The sequence below is a fragment of the Ptychodera flava genome, chromosome 14 (assembly GCF_041260155.1).
Source record: "Ptychodera flava strain L36383 chromosome 14, AS_Pfla_20210202, whole genome shotgun sequence".
In the NCBI taxonomy this organism is placed as follows: Eukaryota; Metazoa; Hemichordata; class Enteropneusta; family Ptychoderidae; genus Ptychodera; species Ptychodera flava.
In genome coordinates this window covers 8,344,159-8,371,547 of record NC_091941.1, presented here as the reverse complement: position 1 = coordinate 8,371,547, position 27,389 = coordinate 8,344,159, and the positions used below count along the sequence as shown (strand labels likewise).

Genomic DNA, 27,389 nt, shown 5'->3' with positions numbered 1-27,389 from the left:
GTGTTTTACTGAAAAATTTGCATTGGTAATAGGTCATTGAAAAACTAAAAATACGCTGTAATTATAAACTATTTGACATTTAAATCATGTTGCAGTAGTTTGTTGTACCCATCTGTGACATACCGTGAACTATGCGTTCAAAATCAGAAAAACTCTTGAAATCTCTTGGTTAGATTCGCAGCGGCTACGTGCTAGCATCATCTACACTCCCATATACATAGTTGGATCACAATTCAACCATCTCCTCGAAAATTACACCGATGAACATGTTACTCGCATCGTCTTGAAGAAATAGGCCGTGTTATGAATTTGTAGATTTCATCATAATTTGAATGTTACATTTTGACAATCCCTATGAACCTGTATACCAAATATCAAAGCTATAAAACAAGCAGTTTTGCTGAAAAAACTTTTGACCAAAAGTGACAAAAATTGCCTTAAATATACAAATTTGCATATTTCTACACAATTTGAACAAATCTGAAATATATCATCCCTACTAGGGACTATATTCTAAATATCGAAGCTGTCTGACAAGTAGTTTAGAAGAAGATTTTTAAAGATTATTTGACCAAAATGTCAATAATTGCCTTAAAAATACAAATTGGCATATTTCACCACAGTTTGCACAAATCTAAGTCAGGTCATCCTTTGGAACCTGTATACTAAATGTAAAAGCTGTGTTACCAGTGGTCATGAAGATTTTTTACCAAAAATGGCTTTCTTGAGCTAATTTGCATAATTTCAACAATATCAAAAAACGTAAAATGAGAGTTTGTCATAATCATATGTTGCATCTACACAAAAAATATAAAGTCTGTAAGTACAGTCGTTCTCAAAATATTTGAGTGGACGGACATACATACATACATACAGACAGACAGACAGACAGACAGACGGACAGACTGACACTGGATGGATACCCATCCCAATAGCTTCTATAGACTATAGTCTACTGTAGCTAAAAACCTACAGTGAGAGTGGGTCTTCAGAGTGAATAAAACAGTCTTCATGTATGATGCAACTGCATCTTTTGCCAGGAAATGTTACTATATGATACACAAGTTGCCATGGATACCTGAATTATACAAGAGATAAAAGTAAAGGTAGTTGTAAAAGTAGTTTGTTGTTTCACGTAAAAATTTGCTTACATGAATTTGAATAATCGAGGGGCATCTGTAGGGTGATGGCAACCAATGGTTTAATGTGATATCATATAAAATAATGAAAGACACATTTATTCCAAGAAAGCTACAATAGTCAAAGAAGAAAAATGACTTGCCATTGCATAACATTGTGCATTAAATACACTGAAAAAACACAAGATGAGCAAGTCATATTTAAAATTCATGACATTTTAATCAAATAATCAAATGTACAATTCTCAACTAGCAGAAATAACTTGGAGTTACTTGGCATAGGTTTTAGAAGACAATGCAATAGAAACTGCTGGATGTTACTGCATCATTGACAATTTCAATGACATTTTAATCAAATGATCAAATGTATAATTCTATATTAAACTAGCAGAAACAACTTTGAGTTACTCGGCATAGTTTATAGGCTTGCTTTAGAAGACACTGCAATAGAAACTGCTTGGCGTTACTGCATCATTGACAATTTCAATTGCTCAATCTCATCAAAACAAGGCCGAAAAGAGAACTTTGAACAGTACTGCAAGTTTAAGTTCACAAAGAGGTAATAAAAAATCTTGTTAATATCCCCTTACCTTTGGCATTTTTAACCTGTAAAGCATTTGAAAGCTAACTATTGTATCAAACTATTAAGTCTGTTTGCAATGTTATAACTGACATTTCATGGATTGTAAGCATATCCAGCTTTTCCGTCTTCAAACACCTTGAAGCTTTCCAGATACTGGTTGTCAATCTGTGACTGGAGATGGCTTGGGATTACATGGGAACATTTATATTTCATGGTGAGTTCCTTGGCTTTCTCATGTTTGTTGCTTTCAATGGCAATTGCAGCCATACCTGAATGAAAAGTTCAAAACAATAAAAACAGCATATTTTAATATCAGTCTTCAGACAAAGAGAACCAAATTTTCCCTACAAAGTCTTCTCACTTCAAAATTTTGACTTCAAATTTTGTAAGTGATTCATTTTGAAACATTGAAAATGAAAATTCACACTCTCTTCCTTAAAGGCTTTCAAAATGTGATATCACAGTCAGTATATCAAGCTGTTGCAACTTTGACCATACTATTTTCAAATAGTTTTGAGTAACACCTGTGAACATATTATTCTAAATTCTATGGGCTCAAAATGTGTTCTCTGTTAGTAAAAATCAAAAGGTTGATGGCAATTTCTGCATAAACAGCTGTATTGGGAGTCAATTTGGATGTCAATGAAACTTTTTCCAGTTGCTTTCACTTAATGTATTTAAATACTTTGGATGAATTCAACATGCAAGATGTCTACTGAACCTAAGTATGTAAGATCAATGGAAAAGTGTGCTGAAATGTTTCAGGGTAGACCACCAATACTGCTTATGTTAGATGATGAACTACTGGTACCCTTGGTCCAAAACAAGTTTTGAAAACAAGGTTAACTTTTTATGACATGCAAGGGCACCCTGACACATTAATACCTAACTTTTGCAAACATGAAATCATTAGACAAACACACACTTTTAAATCCACAGCTGCTCCGTAAAACATAAAGAGAATAAAGTTGGCTACTGGAACTTAAAGTGGTACCTCTGTAAGTTTCACACAAACTTGCATATACCTGCCACTTTTCCTTTAAGTCTTTCTACAAGGTTAACAGCAGCTTGCATTGTGCCTCCTGTTTCAATCCATTGATCGACAATAAGAACCTTGGTTCCTATGAGCAAACAGGAAAAAATGTTTGACAAGATATTGAGACATTGATGACCTACAGAAGTTATATGTTGAGAAGCATTAATATACATGCACTTCCTCATTACAAATAACTGATAGCAATTAAGTTAGTATATTGTTTATCAAAGCAAGATTTCCTAGTTGGCAACCACTTCACTTACTCTCTCTGATACTAAAGCTAAGATTTCAAACTTGGAATAAACTGGCGATCTAAGATATATACATAATGAAAAAAAATTGCAGACAAAGTGCAGTGTCTATATCACTTGTTAAAAATGAAAAAAAAAGATGGTATTATTGTAAACCTCAGTTTATTTAATGACACAGTGAACTTTCTTTTTTCACATCATTCATTTACAGTGATATTCAGGGGCAACTTTTTGTACTGATGCCAACGGTTGTCCACTTTCAAAGTGCAAAAATGATCAATAAAAAAATGCACACTGGACAACTGAGGGCGCTGTTATATAAACCTTTCGTTCCACTTACAATCCATAGTAGCTAATTTTTAAAGAAAAAATCAACAGCAAGTCTATTTCAAATGATCATCACCAATGATTTATGAGTATCTGAGTGTGAAATTTTAATATATCCTGATGCACTTTTTTAATTAGACAGTTTTCTGAACAGATACAGATACGCATACACAAACATACGACCCAATCAATTTAATTAACGCCCTTGGATACTTTTTAAAGCACCTGGGTACAAAATATGTTTAGAATCTGAAAGGGCGATAATTCTTTAACATTATAATAGTGTTTGCAAAAAATAACTTTCTTATCACCACTTAAAACTACCAAATAATATCTCTTATGAAAATCATTCATGAAGAATCTACAATCTTTTTAAACTAAAAGCCATCCATATTCTGTTATTTGGAGAAATTGATTTTTTTAACCACAAAAAATTCCAAATCTTCAAACCATGTGATTTCATGTGAACTGTGACAAATAGATTAGCGGTGAATATAGAAGCTCATTTACCTTCTGGAAAGGCATCTTGCCTTATCTCCAACTCTTTCGGTGTCTTTTGATAATCAACATATTTTTCTCCAAATGTTTTTACACAGAGACCACCTTTCTTCCTTATTGCCAGCATAGGCTTATTCAGCTTTATGGCAATGCCAGTACCTGCAAAAACACATACAAGTAACAATGAATAGCACAGAAAAGAGTCATAAACCTATTTGGACACTGTTTACACTTCACTGTAGTCAGACACTACAATACAACAGTCTGACAGTCAGTAGAAAGACTTACTGGGTATGGTTGTGCTCTATTATATTCTTTGATTTATAGGTAGTATGGTTTTGAGAAATTGGAATTACCACAGGCTGTCTCCACACTTGTCATAGTTCTCATTGAAAAAATGCTGTCTGTCCCTGTGCCTATTTTGATAGTATTGTCAAATACAGTAATACTTGAAAATTGTGTGTGAGTGCTTCACATGTGGGATTCTCAAATGTCATGGTCTATGCTTGAGGTACTATAAAAGGGGCTCAAAATTAACGGAAGTCCCTGGTCCCAGGACAACTAAATCTTGCCTTTGGACAACTTCATATTTCTAGAAATGGTTGTCCTATGGAACTATTACACATTGGTAGAATAAAACTTCAGTGAACAGCTGAATAAATTGTGTTGACTCAAAGCTGGCTTGGACTTTTTCAAACAAAGGTTAGTGATTGTGTCTAGACCTGGTAAAATTTGAACAATAACGATCAATTGATCACCAGCTGTAATCTGTTAATGCAAAATTTTCCTTGGCCATTCAGGATGATATAAATGAAAGGAAATGGAGTGTAGCCTACCCTTTGTCTATGGTTTTATTTATTTTACACTTTGATAAGCTTGAATCAAATTAAAACTGGGTAGTTTGTGGTATTTTCATGAAGCATTACGGTTTGAAACTACTTTCATGTAAAATCACTGTATTGCCTGGATGACTGGATGAATATTAAACTGTATCAGAAATGATATAAGAGAATGATACTAATTTGCTTTTCTCAGATTGTAAGAAATAATAATTATGACATTATTTAAATTTAGCCACATGGCTGCGGTAACAGCAGACTACCAGATGTCTTCTTTGGACTACTAATTTCAGAAATGGTTGTCCACTTTGGACAATTACACAAAAAAGTAAATTTCAAGACCTAACTAAGTTGTTCAAAACACTAAGCCTTAACATTGTGTTGCTAGCAGAGCAAAGTCAAAACAGCCATAAGCTCCACAAATTGCTACAAACTGTCTATTCTGATCTACATTACAAGTATTTCTCTGTCCGTGCATGGCTTGTTTGCGATCTAATATGAAAATGTGAAAATCTGAGTCATGTTCACCTAGTATGAAGCCAACTGAGTCAATGCCAGCAACCAAATCAATTTCACTGGCATCAAATGGCTCTAGTAAGTCTGCTATACAATCTTGAAGTGCCTGAAGAAATAAAAGAAATCTGTAATATGAGTCTGACAAACTTCAATAACAATACAAAAGTATTACATTTTATCACATGATCTCTAAATTATCACAGTCACAAGGTTGGAGGGGTGACATTCCAGAAACTGGATGTGAAACTACCAGTAATATAATTAAATGTGTTCCGTACAACAGTGAAATACTTTTACACATACATACACTAAAGTCTTCACAAACTTTGAAAGAAATAAATTGATGTATATCAAGAGAACAGCTATCTTCGGGCCTTACCAGATCAAACAAATTCCTATGCATATATGTAATACTGTAATAGGTACAGATTTCATTGCATCACCAGAGGAGCACAAAGTCAGTACTCATTGGACCCTGGATTTACATAATGAAACTAACTCATTAGTACAAACATGAATGCCATGATTTGTCACTGACAGCTTTATGCTGGATCACACAGTGATGAATCATGTAGCCATTTGACTCTCTGACCAGCTGGGTCAAAAAACTGATCAGGAAGAACCACTTTGTTGGCTGATATTTGACAGTTTTAAATGGATGCTGTAATAGAGGTGATTGTGACTGTTGATATGTCACTAAATTGAATGACACGAGTGTAACATTTGCTGTTGCTGACGGAAATTCACACAAATTTTGTCTTTGTACACCTGTCATTACAGTATTACTACAGACAATGACTTGATTCTTGTAAAGTTACCTAGTTATCAAGCTGACTAAAATCAGATATAGAGTACAGTGACATCTATACTTAGGCCATATTCTCTGTGAGAATTTCAGAAGGATTTGTTGTACAAATCACTGTATACCTTTTATGTGTAAACTGGCTGTTGGTCTTTGCTAACAGGCTGTTAGATTCTGTAGTGGAATCAGTGGGTCTTGTCTACATCAGTGAAAAACTACAACATGTAGTGGCCTAACAGACATAGTGGACTGCATCTTTTTAAATGTGAAAATTGCATATTCACCTGACAGCTATAGCATACTACCATCCTGGTTTAAGGAAATGCTATGAGAAACGGCAGCCCGCAGGTAGATGCGGACAGACAGAGAGACAATGAACAGACAAATGGACAGAATCCAAACTAACAGAGCTGATACCATTATCATTGACTAATACTGGAAAACAGGTCATTGGATTTTATATATTTTCTCTTCAAATTGCAACCAATTTACCATAGTACACCTCTTTGGATATAAAACTGCAAAAACTACAATCAAATATTAGTTTCAAGAGATTGTGCAATAACAATTAAGTAAGTGTATAACTTACCTGTGCATTTGCATACAATCTTGTAGGATCTAACCATGCAAAACCAGCACCCTTTTGATTTGGAGCCATCAATGATATGTACCAGTTCTTTTCTTTCTTCTCAGCCATCCTATCACATACAAAATATTATTTAGATGTGTAGTTATGATTATTTGGTAAAAAATTTACCCAGCAACTTAAGAGGTAATGTGGAGGCTAATTGGACATCAAACAATAAACAAGCGACCTAGCGGCCGATATAGCTCCGCTGAACTAAATGATTTTTTTGTTCAAAAAATGTGTATTTCCAAACTACTTATCTTACTTACGTAAAAATAGCTCCGCTGTGTCAGAATAACTATTTTTGACACATGTTGATGAAGAAGGTGGAAATCTTTGATAACTCAATGCAGTGGCCACAAAAAAGTGGCTAAAATAAGCTGCAAAAATACAAAATTGAAGATTTCATAATACTTTGAATATATCACATCCGATCATCCCTAAGAACATGTCAACCAAAGCTATCTGATGAGTAGTTTTTTGAGAATAAAATATTCTGACCAAAAATGGCAACAATTGCCCCCAAAAATAAAAATTGCAGATTTCATCATAATTTTAAAATATCACACTTAGTTCATAAATAGAAACCTGTATACCAAATTTCAAAGCTGTTGGACCAGTACTTTTTGAGAAACGCATTTTTTGATCCAAAATGGGAAAATTTGACCCAAAAATTCAAAATTGCAGATGTCATCATTATTTCAATAAATATCATTTAGTTCATCTATGGAAACCTGTATACCAAATTTCACAGCTATCAGATAAGTAGTTTTGGATATACACATTTTTTGAACAAAAATGGCAAAAATTGCCAAAAAAATACAAAATTACAGATTTCATCAGAAATTCAATATATATTACTAAGCTTATCTGTAGAAACCTGTATACCAAATTTCAAAGCTATCAGACCAGTACTTTATGAGAAAAACATTTTTTGACCAAAAATGGCAAAAATTGCCTCAAAATTACAAAATTGCAGATTTCATCATTATTTCAATAATTATCATTTAGTTCATCTGTAGAAACCTCTATACCAAATTTCAAAGCTATCAGATGAGTAGTTTTGGAAATACACATTTTTTAACCAAAAATGGCAAAAATTGCCCCAAAAATACAAAAACAGATTTCATCAGAAATTCAATATATATTACTTAGTTCATCTATAGAAACCTGTATACCAAATTTCAAAACTATCAGACCAGTACTTTTTGAGAATACATTTTTTGACCAAAAATGGCAAAAATTGCCTTAAAAATGCAAATTGCATATTTCTGCACAATTTGAACAAATCTGAAATAAATCATCCCTAGGGACATATGTACCAAATATAAAAGCTATCTGACCAGTAGTTTTGAAGAAGAAGATTTTAAAGATTTTTTTACCAAAAATGACAAAAATTGCCTTAAAAATACAAATATGCAAATTTCACCACCATTTGAACAAATCTGATTTAAGTCACCCTAAGCAAACTGCATATCAAATTTCAAAGCAATCGAACAAGCGGTTTCAGAGAAGAAGATTTTTTTACCAAAACACCAAAAAATGCCCCAAAAATACAAATATGCAAATTTCACCATGATTTGAACAAACTGAAGTAAGGTCACCCCAAGTGAACTGCATATAAAATTTCAAAGCAATTGGACTTGTGGTTTCAGAGGAGAAGGCAATTGTTGACGGACGACGACGGACGCCGGACGACGACGGACGACGACGGATAATCAACCTATTTGATAAGCTCCGCGTTGCTGACAGCGGAGCTAAAAATATTTTCGATGGAAAAAGAATCTTTTCTAAGCTGACAGTCGACAATCATGGTAAGTGTTTTGTCATTTCTAGGGTGAGATACCTAATTTATAGAATCAATAATTAGCAATTTATATCTGACGATGTTGTTGACTGTATTGAATAAGTTCAGAAATATTTCCAGAGATGATACAATCATAAATAAGAATGTCACTCACAGGGCAATTATATACATTTTGATTTGATCATGATTAGTAATTATGCATCTTTCTCTTCTTTGATAATGAACTCTCAGCATGTGTCTTTTACTTTCCTTTGACTTTATTGTTCACACAGATGTCTGCATCAGTATTCCGTCACAGTGACCTCTGCTGTGTGTGGAGAGACTGTGGAGGGACTGTGGATGGATGTTTCCCAAACCTTATTGGGTGTTACCAAAACAAATGCCATCATGAGGCATATATCACAACTTTTCAACTAGCTGTGATATCACAGCGGTGCTAGTGGTGGCTATCGAACACGCTCGGATCAAGGGTCACCATTACAGTACCGCTGCGAGTCAACCCACAGGCCTTTTTGGTAGTTTACGACGACACCAATCAGTGTCGCTGATTTACCTCGCAAACTAATGAAATATATTGGTCTTTGAATAAATAAACTTGTATCATCTTTATCATTGACTATCTAAGACTCATTCTCTACTCCTGTTAACTACCTTGACAATAAGAACATATATTTCAACCATTTTCCCGTGAGCTGTCGACGGTTTCTACGATGTTTGCCCACTTCGGTGCACAACACATTGAATACGCTGGAGGTCAAAAGTTCAAATTCGAGCAGGAAAGGTCAACGGCTCACCGAAAAATGGTCAAAAATACATGTTGTCACAGTCGGGTTAGCAGGAGTAGGAGATGAGTCATAGATAGTAAGTGACACAGTAGGTACAAGTTGATTTATTCAAAGATTAATCTCTTTTATTATTTTGCGAGCTAAATCAGCGACACCGATCGGTGTCGTAGTGAACTACCAAAAAAGCCTATGGGTTGGCTCACAGCAGTACTGTGGCGGTGACCCTTGACCCGAGCGCCTTTGATAGCCACCACTTGCACCGCTGTGGTATCATAGCTACTTTTCAACAAGTTCAGTGGACAGATTAATGAATCAGATATTTCAATGGCTTCTGTCCAACTCATTGCACTGGCTATTGTATCAAATGTGTTTTTCATCAACTTTGTTCAGTTTATAGGTACATTTACCTTTGTTCAGCATAGGTAATAAAACAGTTTGACTGTTTCAGATGTCTTTTCATCCTCCAATGTTTGCATTTATGTGTTGTTTATTTACTTTACTTATTTATTATTCAGTTTCTTCGGCCTGGGGGGGGGCTGGTGGATTATTTTTTGCCGACGTCAAAAAGTGGCTGACCCCCCTACTCCAAATTTTGAAAACAGGGTGACCCCCCCCCCCCTATTTCAAATTTCGAAAACAGGGTGACCCCCCCCCGGCGCGCGACATAGGTAAAACAAAAGGTGGACATAAATTATATATATATATATATATATATATATATATATATATATATATATATATATATATATAATATATATATATATATATATATATATATATATATATATATATATATATATATATATATATATATATATATATATATATATATTATATTTTACATTTTACATATATATTTATATTTTAAATAGTCATTCTATGTTTTAATGAAATTGTTAACATGTCAGTTGTAAGATAGGAATTTCAAAGTGTCAATCTTAAAGTTTGAATACAGTACATTTTGAATGAGCTGTATTTTGAATGAGCTGTGAATGTATTTCACACTTTCTATGCTTAACCAGATGTCCTGAACTGTTGTACAGAAATGGATGTCAATCATTAATATCAAAGAGGAAAAAGCAGTGAATCAAAAACTTTGATGGGTGTTAAGACTTGCCAATCATCCAATTAAATCTCCTGAGGAGCCATAGAGAGCTTTTTTAGCCAAATCTGATGTGTACAGTGTCTGAGAGGACCTTTTCTTGTAACATTGAAACCATAAAAGCACAGCTAATAATGACAAAAACTGCCTTTTTAAATGTTATTTTGTTCATAAAAAAGCATCTTTCTACAGAAAGCCTGTGAAACAAAGGAAAATAATTGCATCAATGAGAAGGAAAGATATCTTGTCATTTTTCTATCGCTAAAATAAGTCACTGTATCAAATATATATTGTGAAATATTTGTGCATGTTGCTTTCTCATACTGAATTCTCATAGAGAGAACAGAAAAGTATCAGGAATTTGTCATCCTTTTCATATGAAATGCAGATTTCATAATGGTACACTTTCACTTTGCAAACATCAAGATATCTCTGATTTATTATAGTATGGCGCCCGAAGGCCGCTGAAAAATATGAAACATCCTGATATCTCTGATATATATGCCTTGTATAGTAAAGTCATGTACCTGAAGGGCATGCTGAAAAATGTCTGATATATTAAAGTAATGAGCTTGAAGAGCACGCTGAAAAATATTGAACATACAGATATCTCTGATGTATGTATGCTTGATATGTTAAAGTTGGGCGTGCTGAAAAATATGACTGATTATTAAAGTTACGCGCCCAAAGGGCGCGCCAAAAATACAACTGAATGATGAAATTTGTGGCTGACACTAGCATTTTAGGCAATGATGAGCCTGTGTCAAAATTCAAAAACACACTGACCCCCCCTATTGGGTATTTCAAAACATGGTGACCCCCCCCCTATCACAAAAGTCAAAAACAGGGTGACCCCCCCCATGAATCCACCGCCCCCCCCCAGGCTGAAGAAACTGACCAGTCCCTTGTTTATTAATTTTTCTTGTCGACATCTATTTATTCATTCATTCATTCATTTCCTTTTCTCATCTGTAAAGTGGCTTTTATGTGGCCCTCTTCATGAATATTCAATAGCTGGTTGGAGGTTGCTGTAGCGGTTTGGAGATAAAGGCTGTTGTATTTGGTTTTGGGGTCATGCCCGCTGATTTGACCTGAAATGACCCCACGCATGCTCCTATAGCATGTACCACACACAGGACGCGTTATTTTTCCAGTTGTGTCATGCGCACGCTGCAACCTCTTGCGAATTTGGGTACTATGAATAGTTGTACACACACTCTTACTCATAAGAAATCCAAGGATGGACACCGAACTAGACAGTTTGGGAAAATCTACATTGTAGCTGGTTATATGCCAACAAAACCAATGGTTATGGCTATTTCTTACGTCAAATAAATCATTTTCCCGGTGTCATTACTAAGTAGTGCGTCGTCATTTGAAACGGAGTGTGATTTCGCCGCTTGAACGAAGGGAAAACTCTGTATGCAAATTACAGGTCGCGATGTCACGATAGATTTCTCGAGTGCTGATTGGCTATAAAGTGCCGGCTTTCCTATGACGTAAGTATGTGCAAATACAAACATTGCAAACGACGTCCCAGTGTTTCAACCCGGAAGTGTGGATCTCGCACAGTTTTCGACTGTTTCATGGCATTAAAGTAAGACATATGCGTACAACTAATTAAACCTAGTGCCTGTCTAACAATATGCGAAGTGTGGAATATCTTTTGGGTCATTTTTTTCATATTTCAGTGATTTTTACTAAGGTTCGAGCGCGAGTCGTACGTGGTAACGTACAGACCGTACGCGTTCCGATGAACCACGCGCCACCTGTCCAATGACAGTTTCCGTTTGAAATGATTGACGTACAGAGCAGTTTTCTTTCAGGTGTCCGGTTTGTGTCCACCCTTGGTGTTTTATATAAGAACAGTGGCAAAGCACTTAATCTTGAAAATACTATTTTTACAATCAGACGGAAATATAAATATTCATTAATAATTGATATGTTATTGTGAACAAGCAAACACGGAAAAGAAATGTTGTAAAAGATCGAGTCATAATGTTCGAAAATGGGTACTCAAAGTACCAACATTCGTCATTCGAAAGATAACGCGTCCCTGTGGTACCACAGTCCCTCCACACCGTACAGTGGGTACCTCACTGTGCAGTACTGTGAATAATCCTTCGTGCATACTAAAAACATGAACCATGTGGCAGGGTCAAGTTTTACAATAGACCAAGTTTCTCTGCAGTCTATGGTTTGACGATATTACGACATTTCACGACATTAAAATAGACATGTGTATACACGTCTATGATGGTATGAGACTTAGCTGTGATATCGCAGCGGTACTTGTGGCGTGTATCGAACACGCTCGGGTCATTGGGGTCATCGCCACAGTTCGGAACTGCGGCGATGACCCCCGCGTTCGCCACAAGTACCGCTGCGATATGACAGCTATACGCCTCTTGACGTACGTGACACACGTCTAGCCGTAGGCGCAGAGCAGAATTTTAGAAAACAGACGACTGACTGTATTTCTTTTTCTGGCCACTACTCGCCTGTTTTAATGCACAATGTGTCCATTTTCCTTCTCCGTTGAAAATTTCTCCACGATATCTTCTAAGTTCTAATGGCCCCGCTACACTTTGTCACTTTGTCGTCATATTCATTGACAGACATGGCAGGCGAAAAAAACTGTTTCTATGACCTGAGGTTCAGGCCACACTAACTGGACGACTAAGGCTGTCTCATACGACATTACATAATTTTGCTCTATCAAACAGATACGCGGTTGACTGCGAAATTGATCTACCTCGACCAGTATTTTAATTGGTCGTCTAATTTGGACCACAGTTACTTAGTGGAGTGAGTAGCGACTGTATGTACTTGTCACTTCACAAGGCTACTACTAGTACTATACATGGTCGAGGGAGTCTAGCGGAGTGATTGTATACACATGTACCTGTACCTACATCCTACATACATAACTATTTTTTAAATTTTAATGTTTAATATGCGACAGTGTACCAATCCATTTCGTCCATAGTTAAGAGACAGGTTGAATTGAAAAGCATCACTATTTATATCACGGGCAGTGTGTCGGCTACTTACCTTACGATAAAGATTTCTTCCTCCGATATTCACACAAAAAGGGGGAGTAGTCAGATACAAATAACGCGTCACGGCACGGCGGAAGGGAAGAGAAGCGCCCCCATTGGGCATGAATAATGAGGACACGTTTGGTGAGACCTTCGGAACGGCAAAGGACATTGCGGTACGTCTATATGTACTGTGTATTCATAATAACATGTCATATTTTGGGGATTTTCTTGATGTTTTCTGTTAATTTAGACAAGCAACTTGGTATTAAAAAATGTTATTGTAAATTAGTGAACATCTGATACATCTAATTATCTCACAGGGTTTTCACAGTAGGCCACTCGCGCGGCCATGATTTCACCGATAGGAACCAAATGTTGTAGTCTCACTTGACTTTTTTATTTGATGCATTCATATCTAACTGTTAAAGAAGAACATTTGTCACGCTAAAGAACTAAACTTTACATTAAATTTACTCGAATTTTCCGAGTTTCTGAGAAAGAATGCAGCAAATAATCAGGAGCACACGATATCAAAACCCATACAGGCCTACCTCTTTGCCAGCTGACCGATATGCCGACACCGAGCTCTCTACATCTTTGGCATATGCATTTTTCCTTGCAAATCCGTATCACCCCCTAATTCAAGGATTTTTCTAGTTGCGGGGACTATAATTTACTCATGGGATGTTTTTGGAAAAAAGCAGCCACAGAGAATGATTTTGTTATGACTTTAATATTCAATATTTTGTTACCCAAAGAACGATCTGTCCATTGACAGGACATGCCTTTAGAGCCTTTCCAAACATTCGAGATTTGTGCCATTCGGGCTGTAGAAATACTTAATATCTAGTTTCACTCTGATAGATGGCAGACGATTTCATGATTTTTGGGGGAATCAGTTTCCTTGCTACATTTTCTCCAGATAAAGATCAATGGATTAATCAATTCTAGAAATTTACAAGAAGTATGGACCAAAGAGGAACGGTTACCACACAAGCTGCAGGCTTAGACTTACTCATCGTAATAACTGGCTTTTGAAAAGTAAAGGACGGCCTTCAGACTATCAGATTACCTTTCTTTGTTCCGATTGCCCTCTCACAGATAATCTTACATCAAAATAATTTTACATTTCGTATTTTTTTGTAAATTTTCAGTTGTTACTACAAGCTTCTTCAGGTAGCCCGACCAATTTTACTGTAGTGTCCCATAAGTGTCTCGCCACATCGTCGTCATCACCGGGCGGGGAAACGTCCTTTTGCATGCAGTCACTGAATAGGGGAAAGAAAATAGATGAGTTTTAAAATTTTGTGCGAAGAATAGACTTTCTTATCATAACCTGGCGCTACTGTGTTTGCTTGTTTACTTCGTTTGCCAGAGTCGTAGGGACAGAACATGAAATGTATGCATAATTCACAATGTTCACAACGACAAAACAATCACATAATTGTAAATATTAATGACTACCGTTGCAATAAACGATGACGAGCATGATCTTAACTTTATATTTATATTGATTAATCTCTGCGAGAGAGGGTGCGTGCAATGGATTGAATTCAATTTCAAGGCTATCGATGATACTTGTCATATATGATAATAAAATGCGCATATTCGTCTTCAAGAGAGGTCGGCAATTGGCAATGTTGCAGAAAGGTACAGTAAGGCTAAATCTACCTGAAATATTGACCTGTAACTTCATCTAAACTAGGTTCGACCGCGCAGTAAATGGTTGTCTGCGCCCCTTGTTTCGGAGTCTTGAACATCATTCCAACGATTGCAAGTCCCAGCAAATATCTTGGCCAAGACATGTCAGCGGTCACGTGACGTCCCAAATTTGAGTTGGTCAGGCCTGGGTTGACTGAGTTTACAGTTACTCCACTTCCTGTGTTCAAAGAGTTTAATTTGAAATTTTACTGTAAACTTTGAAGGATTGTTGTATTCGGGTCGTATGTGCGTCGATTTCAAACTGTAGCAGCTTCAAGATTAAATCAAACTATGGTTCAACCGTTGATAAACTTACAAAAATGCGGCAAACTAGCTGTTCGACACTGACCAATGTATGAGGGGGATGAACGTGTCCTGAAACGATGACGTAATATAATGGTTTGTAATAATTTTGTGATTATGATATAAATACAAAGATATTATGCAAATAAAATATACATGGCAAGTTCTCAGGTTGAAGTGGTTTTAAAAAGTAGGGATTCCCTAAGACACAGAAAAAAATTCCTTCGCTATCTCCTCTTTGAAAGGCAAATTTAATTTGATTTTCTAATCGGTATCGAACACAGAGACAATAGTACAAACCTTTCAAACGTCTGCTCAGTTCCCGAGTGAATAGCAAAACTGCCAGTTTGCTGTTACAGTAGGCTTTGCTCGGTTTGTAATTATCTTTCATATTCAGATTATCAAAGTTGATCTTTCCTCCCTTGTAGGCTACTGATGTCGTGTTGATGATGCGAGATGGGACCGATTTCTTCAGCAGATCTAGTAGCAAGTGGGTTAGCAGAAAATGGCCAGCGTAATTCACACCAAATTGCGTTTCAAAACCATTCTTGGTTAAGGCGTATGGACAGCTGTACACTCCTGAATGAAATAAAATGGTAAATGCGAGCTTTAGATTATGAACAGTAAACAGCAAATGCATAGAAATATAGGAGCTGTTAACTATTGGCATTTTTAGAATCAATTGTTTATTCAGAACCAATTCTTTATTTATCGAACTTAAAAAGAAAAGAAACCGTTGGTATAAAAATGAACGTTAACTGTTTCTGAGCGTTTCCATACTACGTGACATACATCGTAACCATTTCAAATTTCAAACCAATGTAGTTCATTTTATATTTTCCCTGAATATTATTATTTGATGATACTCTTATTTCATTTCATTTTTGTCGGACTCTTGAAGCCTGCCTTAGCATCCAGCGAGAATCAAAATTACCTGCATTATTAATGAGGATATCTACATTTTCTTCACTGTCGTGGATCTGTTCGGAGAACTCTCGAACGGAGTCCAGATCGGCCACGTCAACTTTGTAGACGGATATCATCTTGTTGCCAGTTTCTCTTCCTATCTTGTCCGCTGCTTCTCTGCCTTTTGTGACATCACGACAACCGAATATCAGCCTGGCGCCTACAATACAGGTTCAACAGTATTCCAAGTAAGGGAGTATTCGTAAACTCTGAGGGTGAGCATCGCAATTTAGACATGATTTTACTGTAAAACGTGTCACTCCCTTACTAGTCCAGTCAATCTAAGCCAAAAAAGGGGTAAACCTAGGACTAATTGCAACAGAAATTATTTCTTCACCATGCATTTTGGAAAGGTCCTATAAATACATACTAAAAGTATAATAAAATCTAAGGGGTGCAACAGTGCCTAATTTGCATAAATGTAAAGGGGGCTCATGGGTATAAAATTGTCGCTGATAGACGATTTCTACATAAAATATGTGGCTAAACATGCTTTTCATCAGGGGTTTTTGGCTTATTTGCCTCCTTTTTGGTCTAGGCAATGTTGTTGAAAATATTTTGTCGTCATACAAATATTCCTCATTTGCATAAATCCAATATGGCCGCCACAACACTTCACTTTTCTTAGTTTTTCTTGAATTAATAACTATTTTTAAGCTACTACTGACAGCAATAGAATAATTTTTTCACATTGTATTTTAGACAAGTCCTAGAATAACATACTAAAAGCCTAGTACAATCTAGAATTGTAAACAGTGCCTAATTTGCATAGATGTAAAAAGATTATGGGTACAAACTAAGTGCTGATAGAATGTTTCTGCTAAAAATAATTGGCTAAACATGATATGTTATGCAGGTTTTTGGCTTATTTGCCTTGTTTTTGGTTTAGGTAATGTTGATGGAAATATCTAGTCTTCATAGAAATATTTCTAATTTGCATAAATCCAATATGGCCGCCACAACCTTCACTTTTCTTTGTATTTTTCCGAATTAATAACTATTTTTATGCTACTTCTGACAGCAATAGAATTATTTGTCCACTGTGTATTTCAGAGTAGCCCTACAATGACATACTAAAAGCCTCGTACAATCTAGAAATGTAAACAATGCCTAATTTGCATATATGTAAAAAGATTATGGTTACAAACTAGGTGCTGATAGAATGTTGCTACTAAAAATATTTGGCTAAACATGATATATGCGGGTTTTGGGCTTATTTGCCTTGTTTTTGGTTCAGGCAATGTTGATTAAAATATTTTGTCGTCATAGAAATATTCCTTATTTGCATAAATCCAATATGGCACCCACAATACTTCGTTTTTCTTTGTATGTCCCTAATTAAAACTTTATAAGCTACTTCTGACTGCAATAAAATTAAATTTTCTTGTGTATTTTAGAGAGGTCCTAGAATGACATACTAAAAGTCCAATACAATCTAAGATTTATAACATTACCTTATTTGTATAGATATAAACGGATAATGGGAGCAATACATTCACTGATAAAAGAAATATGCATATTGAATTGAGAAAAATGCGACATTTTGTTCAAGTAATGTATAAATTTATCTTAATTTTTGTTCAGGCAATATTTTGAAAACATTTTATCGCTCGAGAAATATCCCTAATTTGCCTAAATCAATTATGGCTGCCACTGCATTTCACTTAAAAATTATATTTAATCTACACAACAAGTAGTTTTTGTTTCCACTCTGTATTGAATGTATAGAATGACAAACAAAATGACTGTTAAGAGGGGAGACAGTGCATAATTTGAATAAATATAAAACTTAGAAAAGGGAACAAAATCGTTGCTGTTAATAGATTTCTTAAAAATATATTCAGCAAATTGATATTTAATTCAAGCAATTTCATTATTTAATGTACTTTTTGTGTTTCTAGGCAATGCATAAAATCATTTAAGATTCCTCATTTTACATAACTGCAATGTGCCCCTCCTGCCACTTTACTTTTACCTTTTTTGACCTATAGTATAAATGACTATATATAATGTTAAAAAACAACGGAGATCATTAGAACTAAATTTTAGTAGGGTCATGGAAGTTACATATCGCAAGTTTAAAGGCCTGTGTTGGCACCATATTTTTCATCAGAAACTTTACCCACCAGATTACAATTTCATTGGACAACAAAAGGCTCTTACACCTCAATCATTCTCGTACAGACTAGAACAAAGGCTATCCCAGAGATCGCGAAAAGTGCATTTAATGAAGTTGTGCATAAGACAGCTAATTTACCCAAATGCTAAATGGGTCATAGATGCTATACAAACCTGGTGCTGATAATCTATTTACGAAAGTGATTTAAGAGATAAGCTGACATTGTAATGACTATGTAACATCATTTTTGTTGTTTTAGTTCAGGGAATGTTTTCAAATATATCTTAGAGAGATAAAAATATTCTTATTTGCATTTGTCCAATAAGTCAACCATGTCACTTCCTTTTTCTAATTGGAACATGAATTATTTCTTCACCTTAAATACTTAAAAGGTCCAACAATGGTATATTCAAAGCCTAATACAATCTACATTGTGCAAAGGACTAATTTTAAAAGATTTTATAGGAAATGCCTACACTGTACTAAATGTAATAATTGAAACTTGAAAGGTTTTACGATATCGTAAAGAGAGATTGGAAGTTTTTACTAACGTTGCTAAATATATTTTACCTAATTTTGAGCGATTCCTCATGTGCAAAAATCATATATGATGATCATTAAAATAATTTTCTTTAATTTTTCAAATTGACGTCAACTTATTTTAATTAATTATGTTATCAGTAAAATGAGAAGTTACATTAAGAGACACTACTTGTTTAAGTTATTTAATAATTTAAATTCTTCCTATCGAAAGATGTCCATTTTATAACTTGAATGAACATTTTGCTCAGTAAAAAGAAATTGACATGATTATTTATTTTCTGTGTATTTTAACTCATTTTAATGATTATATACTAATAGGGCCTACAGAATGAAAAGCCCTGTAAAAATAAACAATGATTGATTCGTATAGTTCATTTCAATTATCTAAAGAATTTGCATAATGTCAATAACAATGGGAACTTACTGGGAGATTTGGATTTTCTTAATGCATACCAAAATGCTTGGCCAAATAACCAACACTTAGTACTGAGGGAGGCTGAAGAAAATTTGTGTTTCAGCTCTATTTTCTTTTATTTTCACCCTTACCCGTATTACTAATATAGATTAAGTGTGGATAAAATGTAATTAAAGACCAGGTTGTGTGGTCACTGGTAAATCAGATATACTTTTGACTGTGTGCAACTTGCCTGTTCATGCCACATACAGAAATTTATGATAATAATGATAAATAAATTATAATGATCATGATGATATAGAGGTACAATTGTTATACTATACTGCCAATTATCATGAAATATGGATTAGGAAAGCTGTTCCTTTATCAGCTGAAAGACATTACAATAATCAAAGGACACTGCATTTCTCGAAATTTTGAAATTTCTTGAAGACAACAATTGAAAATTAATATAAAGTCATATAGTGAACTAAAGAGAGAGATTTTCTGTTAAATCTTACCGTACACAGCCATAGCATTTGAGGAAAAACTGAAAAAATCTGACTGAATCATGATAATCTAAATCACTGGTAAAAGCAAATCTAGATACTTTTCATAATGTTACATGGTCTAGCTGCTCTTTCAAATTTTCATGACCGTGAAACAAGAAAACCAAGATGTGAAGGGATTTGCATCACAGAAGCTGCCATTAACGAGTTTATCAATTAGGATATCAAATTTTGACATCAAATTATCATAAAATTGGTTATCCTGTATTTTGAACCTTATGGAAGTCTCACCTCAGATTGGCCAGACTCTCAATTCCTTGAGTGATCGATCTTATTGGTAATAATACAAAAGTCTAATAAACTGCAAATGGGAAGTCCATTACATAACAGCCCCATGAGTGATACTTGCACATCTAAGATCTGATATGATAAGCAGTACAATTATATCATCCTATGCTTCACATCTTTTCATTGAGTTATCCTTCCCCATACTTATGGGTTCTACAATGAACTGCAGCAGCATGAATAACCCCGACAGAAAGCAAAATCTAGACTTTCTGTTGTCAACGAAAGGATTCTGGCTGTAAACAAATGAACCACCTAGAGGAAGATGTAAACAGAGAGGAAGAGGAAGAAATTTGATGTGATAATGACCATCATAATAATTGTCATCACCACTACCATCAAGGTGATTCAAATGATGTTCGTATTTATACTAATGATAGTTTAATAATGAGAAGAATGATTCACAGGCACAACTGTTAAGTGTGGTGAACCATTTATTAGTAACTGAATATTACCATCGTCATTGAAGATAATGACCAAAAGCATAAAATATTCCTTCAAAAATATTACTGCAATCAAACATATGTAGGAGAAAATGACTTAAAATGACAATTGATGTCAAAAACTTGAGCACGTTCAATGATTTTTTATGAATAACCTTATCGTAGTAAAAGAAAGAAGAATATCCAAAGAAAGAATTCTGATTCCTTTATTTAAACAGTAATTCTCTGAAACTCTTCTCTTTATTCATTGCATTTCTGAATAACCAGAAAATGTCAATGGAAGCTATTGTAGGCTTATTGTACACAGAAGACCGTTTGTGTCAATTTTGCAAATTAGGCATTTTGTATTAAAATATGCAAATTATGCATGCAAATTAGGTCAACCTCTTTTGTTTTAGGTAATTCTTGCAAAACCTTAACAATTTCATGTAGAAAAAAAATGTCTAAATATGAGCCTAAACATTCATTTTGTCTGAAATAGTGGTAAAACTGTGAATATATGCAAATTACTTAATTTGCATATTCTTTATTTGTTCAAGACATTTAGAAAATAACTTATTGAACCTTATTAAATTGTGTTGCAATGAAAAAAGTCACTTGAATTCAGTTTACATGCCAAAAATGTGAGTATAGCAGTCATTTTAAAGGCGATATATAGCTAATTTGAATATATGCAAATTTAACCAATTTGCACCCCTTATATTTTTCTATACTTTTAATATGTCATTAGTGAGACCTTTCCAAAGGTCATGGTGAAGAAATAATTTCTGTTGCAATTAGTCCTAGGTTAAACCCTAATTGACTGGACTATACCTTCTTCTCAGGGACTACAACGGTAACTCTGACCATTTCAAAGTTCCAAAACATGACTCACCCCTATACCACTAGTGATTGATTTAATTTTGTCCATCGCATAAAGTAGGATCCTCCTTTCTTAGTAAATTAATCAAATCAAAAAAATCGCACCAGTTCAGAAAATCATCATCATCGTCATCATCGTCATCATCACCACCAGCATCACCACCACCACCACCACCACCACCACCACCATCATCATCATATGTTACAATTTCCTCGGTTTTTATCTTCAAAATCCGAATAATATAACCTGCCACAATTTTCAGTTTCAGGTGTGAGGCAGAAAAAAATGTTTATATTTTATGTTCATTACCACGGTAAAGCTATTTGACATCTTCGAAATTTCAAGAAGTAATGTGGCACCGCCCGAAGAATATTTGAAATGGGAAAACATTCAGCACTAGTTTGTAACTACGGAGATTGCAATTCTACTTCTTGCAATTGAACTGATTATATAATTACGTGGTTCTATGGAGTACACCATGTATAGTAACATATAAATATCAACAAACCTTATCTGATAGTCAAACACGTTATTCAATGTAAGTAGTTCTATTTTTTTTTAAGCCCTCGTAAATCTGCGTATTTTTATTTTTACCAACCTCTTTTCGCCAGTTCTTTCGAAACTTCCTTTCCAATGCCGCTATTTGCGCCAGTGATGACGACGGTCTTGCCATGTAGCCTATTCTTGCTACGACACACACCACCGCTCAGATATCTTCTGACTAGGAAAAGGCCAATGACTGAAAAAGATAATGATCATCAGAAGGCGGAAATTAATTTCAGAGAAGGTATGGTTGAAGTAGACAGCACTTGAAGGGAATGGCATCTTATTGATTCAACAGGTACTATGTGAGAAATTATACAAGGGTCAAATGATTTACTGTGATTTACTTTGATCCATGTATCTTTGTGATTTTTAAATGTTGAGTATAGCAAAAATATATGTCTCTTTATAAAGACATTATATGTGTTCAGTGAGAGCATTTACCCCAATGTTAGTCCGTTTTCACACAGCCTAAGATGGAGATCACGGGTAAATTTATGGTCAAACAGGTCTCGAGAAAGGTACATGTACTTCAAACACCCTTAGAATTGATCGAAGTGGTACAGCTACTTATGTGATACTGAACTTTGAGCTTTGAAACAAAATGAATCATAAAGTGCATTATGTAATACTGTTCAGCAAATATGCATTCGTTGTTAGATTTAGCCTAACGGCATTTATACTGCGTATAAAGTCATCGGTCGTTGTGCTGATCCAGTGGCCGCTGTGAAATCCTAAACTATCGATAAGAATACATACGAAAACTTGACGTGGTTGCAACGGCAGTTTTGTTGTCCTTTATCCATTCCACGATGATATCCACTTGAGGTATCGACGTCATCTTGTTTCTTCGTGGGACACGCCCAAAATCATAAGGCAGACACTGGAATACGAACTATGGACCAAATGGCATGTTTCTTATGTAAGCCAGGTGGCTTGAACCATTTGTGTTTTGGGAGGTTCAGGATCAGTTCGGAATGTAGTCAAATACTTCACAACCCTGGAACTAAGGTGTTAAAAAGACAACAGGAAACGATGGACGATGAGAACAGCGATTTTAACATATCATATGGATTACGAACTTTGCTAGCGAAATGGCTTTTTTCGGCTTCTAGGAACTTTTGAACGAAAAATGGAGCTGCTTCATCAGCAATAAACCCAAAATACAGAAGAATGGACATAGGAACAGAAGTGGTTGAAAAGCATGTACATATTTTCTAAAGTTGACAAACATAGATTCACCATCATGGGTTTTCATTAAATGTAAGGTTTCTTCTTCATTTTATGGGTGTTGCTTGAACCAATAAAGTCGTGACGTAAGGAAACCAAATGAGATAATTCCGTGCCACATGCAAAGTATCAAAATATTTCGTCGGTGTTTCGTACATGAAGAAGTTGATGCAGGCCAAAAATATATATATCAAGGATGATGTATATGGCGATCACCATTTCGCTGACCTGAGTTGGTAAATTTTGCTGACCAAGGTAAGCGTTGTAAACAGCAGACGCCAACTTTTCCTGGGAAAAAACCCTCAAATTATGTTTAGATAGAAACGGACCAAAATGAAGCTTATGGCAATGAATCAGATTCCTCAGTGTTTTATTTTAAATACATGTAATTCCAAAAACTTTATTCATGTAGTGAAAAAATATAACGCTTCGAAAGTTCCCTTGTGAAATGAATTTAATTTTGACTGCAATGGCCACTACCGGTAGGCCCTATATGTATTGTGGTAAAGAGGGAAAGGACTTTTCAAACCATGCTGTCTTCCGGATCTAGTATATCAAAAAACTCTCCATCACTTTTTTCGCTGCAATTTTATTGGTGACGGTATCATAATCTTTATCATGTTTCATCTTTAGACTGGAAGATCCGTCGCTCGGGGACGCTCCCTACGCTCCCCAGCGCCCTCGAGCGACGGATCTTCCAGTCTCAGGTGTCTGCAGGGCTCGAAATATTTTTTTTGCCTACATGCACACATGCACGCCGTGCATGTTAGGTTTTGGTCGACATACTCCTGCTTCCCGGTGTGTTCAAAGTGACAGTGTTACGGTTTATCGATAATCGTATATTCCCGAACATCTTTACTAGTAAATATCAAGCTTCTATGTTAGGCGTATTGCTTTCAAAATTGCACAGTGTAAACATTTGTCATGAAATATCCTTAAATGTACATACTGCGCACGTACATAACGGTGCAGAATGCGATGATGTATTTTTAGAGGGTTTTATAGTTTCCAAAGAATTTAAAATATTTGTTCTGCTATTCTGTACTTTCCTGAGTATATCACATGTAATTACTTCCCTTGTTCCCTAAGATTCCGATAATGTTCATTGAATTCTGTCCTAATAGGCGAGCGGCAGGCTCACCTATTTTTCACACTTAATGTACCCACCTTACATACAGCCACATCATACATCATTTGAAAGCTTATTATCTCTACTTCAAGAAAATTGACGATGTGGAGCTGCCAAATAGGGCCACAACCCCCTAATTTGCATAATTAACAAGGGTACCCAACTTGCATAAATATGATATAGAATTAGGAAATTCATTGTTAACTACTCTAAACATACTTTTAAACTACCGAGTGATATATCAAATGAAAGGTATTTGCATGTAGAATATTTGAATACAAAATTGATATCTAAAAAGATATTTAAAATGATTTTACTGAAATATTTCATATTTCTATTGAAAAAAATATTTTCCCCTTTTGAATAACAATATTTTAAAAAAATTAACACATACGGCGACATCATACAGCCACATTATACATCATTTGAAAGCTTACTATCTCTACTTGAAGAAAATAGACAACATTTAGCTGTCAAGTACGGCCGTAGCCCCTAATTTGCATAAATCCGACGGGTACCCAATTTGCATAAATGCGATATAATATTAGATATTTATTATTCACTACTCGAAACATACTTTTAAACTATCGAGTGATATATCAAATGAAAGGTATTTGCATGTAGAATACTAAACAGACATCCAAAAAGATATTTAAATTCATTTCACTGAAATATTGTCATATTTATATTGAAAAAATATTTTCCCCTTTCAATAACAATATTTAAAAAAATTTAATACAAAAAGCCAAATCGTACAGCATCATCATACGTCATTTGAAAGCTTACTATCTCTACTTCAAGAAAATTGACAATGTGGAGCTGTCAAGTACGGACGTGGCCCTTAATTTGCATAATTTACATGGCTTCCCAATTTGCATAAATGCGATATAAAATTAGAAATTTATTAACTACTATAAACATACTTTAAACTATCGAGTGATATATCAAATGAAAGGTATTTGCATGTAGAATACAAAATGGATATCCAAGGAGATATTAAAATGATTTTACTAAAATGTTTTCGTACTAATGTAGAACAATATACTTTCCCCTTTTGAATAACGATATTTTAATAATTTTAACACATAGAACCGCATCACACAACCACATCAAACATTATTTGAAAGCCTATTATCTCTGCCTCATGAAAAATGACGATATGCAGCTGACAAATAGGGCTGTAATTATTTAATTTGCATAATGCACACGGGTACCTAATTTGCATGAATACGATATAAAATTACAAAAATCCATTGTCAAGTACTCTAAACTTACTTTTCAACTATCAAGTGTGTATCAAATGATAGGTTTTTGCATGTAGAATAGAATCATGACTCGAAACGTGTATTCAAAATACTCTTATTGAATATTTTCAATTAAATCGTAAACGTCTTGACTCGTTTTTAATATTCAAAATATTGTGTAGTAAATACAATAATGCTCACATTATACGGATACATATCTGAATTTGTTTTGCAATTGATTTTTTGTTTAAAATACTAGCACCACTTACAAGTTGGTACCTCATGCTAAAAATACAAGTGAACAAAATGACGCTCATCAGGAAAGTTCGTGGGCCGCCCAATTATAAGTGGATGATGCAGTCCAACCTTTCACAGATCAGAATTCATTGACTATTTTCTCAAACAAATCGTGAAGAAATAAACAACATACATCAAAGATACGACAGATTTTACATGGAAAATTGAGACAATAAAAGTTCCGGCCAATGCGACATTGGTAACACTAGACATTGTTTCAATGTACACTAATACACAGCACAATGAAGCAATGGAATCAGTCGGCAGAGTATTAAATCAGGAAAGATCATCTAATGATTGCATAATCAAACAACCAACAACAAAATACATGATAGCTATGCTGAAAATGATCTTGAAAAACAACACTTTCAAGTCAACAGTGAATTTTACCGTCAGGTATTTGGGTGCGGTACGGGATCTTCAGTTTTACCAGAAATTCCCGACATTACATTTCACAAGACAAAATGAGAATAATTCAGCAAAACACTGAACAAATATCGCTCTGACTGAGATTCAGAGACGATGTATGATTCTCATTGGAACTCAACACGAGCTTAATGAATTCATATCAAACATAAACAAATGCATCATACTTTCAAATTTTCGAAAGCTCTTCTCAGGAAATCATATCGTTAGACCTCATTATCTATAAAGGTCATCGTTGCTACAAAGAGAACATTCTCGACTTCAATACACACACAAAACCAACAGATACACTGCGGTTCATGAAACCAAATGGCAACATTCAAGGACCTTGTTAAACGCGAAAAATTACGATACATTAGAACAATCATGCAACAACAAGACAATACAAAATACAAGATATTTTCGAGATAAAGTAATGAAATGCGACAAAACGATTCTGAATCTTGTTTAATTATTACTAACTTTGGACAGTCGGATGACATTTAAATGTTATTAAATTTTCACTAAATTACTTGCAAAACCTTGGAATCGTAAAAAGTAAAGGGAACCAAAACATTTTCAGATCCCTTGTATGCAGATCAAAAACTCCAAGTACCCCTCTACAATTTCCCAAAATTTTCGAATCCAACCCGAATTCCTCCGCCCCTCACCGTTATTTGTGAGCGTAGCCTAATCACATACATAAGAAACGGAAATATAAGCGTTACGATGATGCCAAACTTCACAAAACCTACAACAGTCCGATCTCCGATTCAAATGAACATGCACAAATACAGGCTGAACGAACAGTAGACATTCTAGCTTCCGTACTTGAATAAACTGAACTTTAGTGGAACAACTCGATTTGTAACATCTACAATCATTCAATCAGTGCACATGTTCTACCAAAAGAAAATGAAGGGCTGATGAAGACAACTCTATTCTCGAAAGGTAGCATCAAAGGATCGCAGTGTCACATTAGTCTTGCTACCCCATAGC

At 35.0% G+C, this 27,389-nt stretch overlaps 2 protein-coding genes across 3 annotated transcripts; both read right to left on the bottom strand.

The window, feature by feature from the left end:
- Positions 1–1,334: 1,334 nt before the first annotated feature.
- On the bottom strand, positions 1,335–13,457 carry LOC139149201 (adenine phosphoribosyltransferase-like). Of its 2 annotated transcripts, none has more exons than XM_070720773.1 (6): positions 13,368–13,457; positions 6,581–6,689; positions 5,202–5,295; positions 3,847–3,993; positions 2,748–2,843; positions 1,335–1,991 (listed from the first exon to the last, which is right to left on the bottom strand). In XM_070720773.1, exons 2-6 carry the CDS (start codon positions 6,686–6,688, stop codon positions 1,816–1,818), a joined length of 621 nt encoding a protein of 206 aa, XP_070576874.1. In that variant the 5' UTR covers position 6,689; positions 13,368–13,457; the 3' UTR covers positions 1,335–1,815. The 2 variants fall into 2 exon arrangements, with proteins under 2 accessions (XP_070576874.1, XP_070576873.1); XM_070720772.1 differs by lacking the exon at positions 13,368–13,457 and adding an exon at positions 8,581–8,612.
- A 275-nt stretch (positions 13,458–13,732) lies between these two features.
- On the bottom strand, positions 13,733–23,431 carry LOC139149200 (retinol dehydrogenase 11-like). Its single transcript, XM_070720771.1, has 6 exons — positions 22,845–23,431; positions 22,141–22,281; positions 16,296–16,487; positions 15,662–15,940; positions 15,029–15,236; positions 13,733–14,625 (listed from the first exon to the last, which is right to left on the bottom strand). Exons 1-6 carry the CDS (start codon positions 22,924–22,926, stop codon positions 14,508–14,510), a joined length of 1,020 nt encoding a protein of 339 aa, XP_070576872.1. The 5' UTR covers positions 22,927–23,431; the 3' UTR covers positions 13,733–14,507.
- Positions 23,432–27,389: the final 3,958 nt, after the last annotated feature.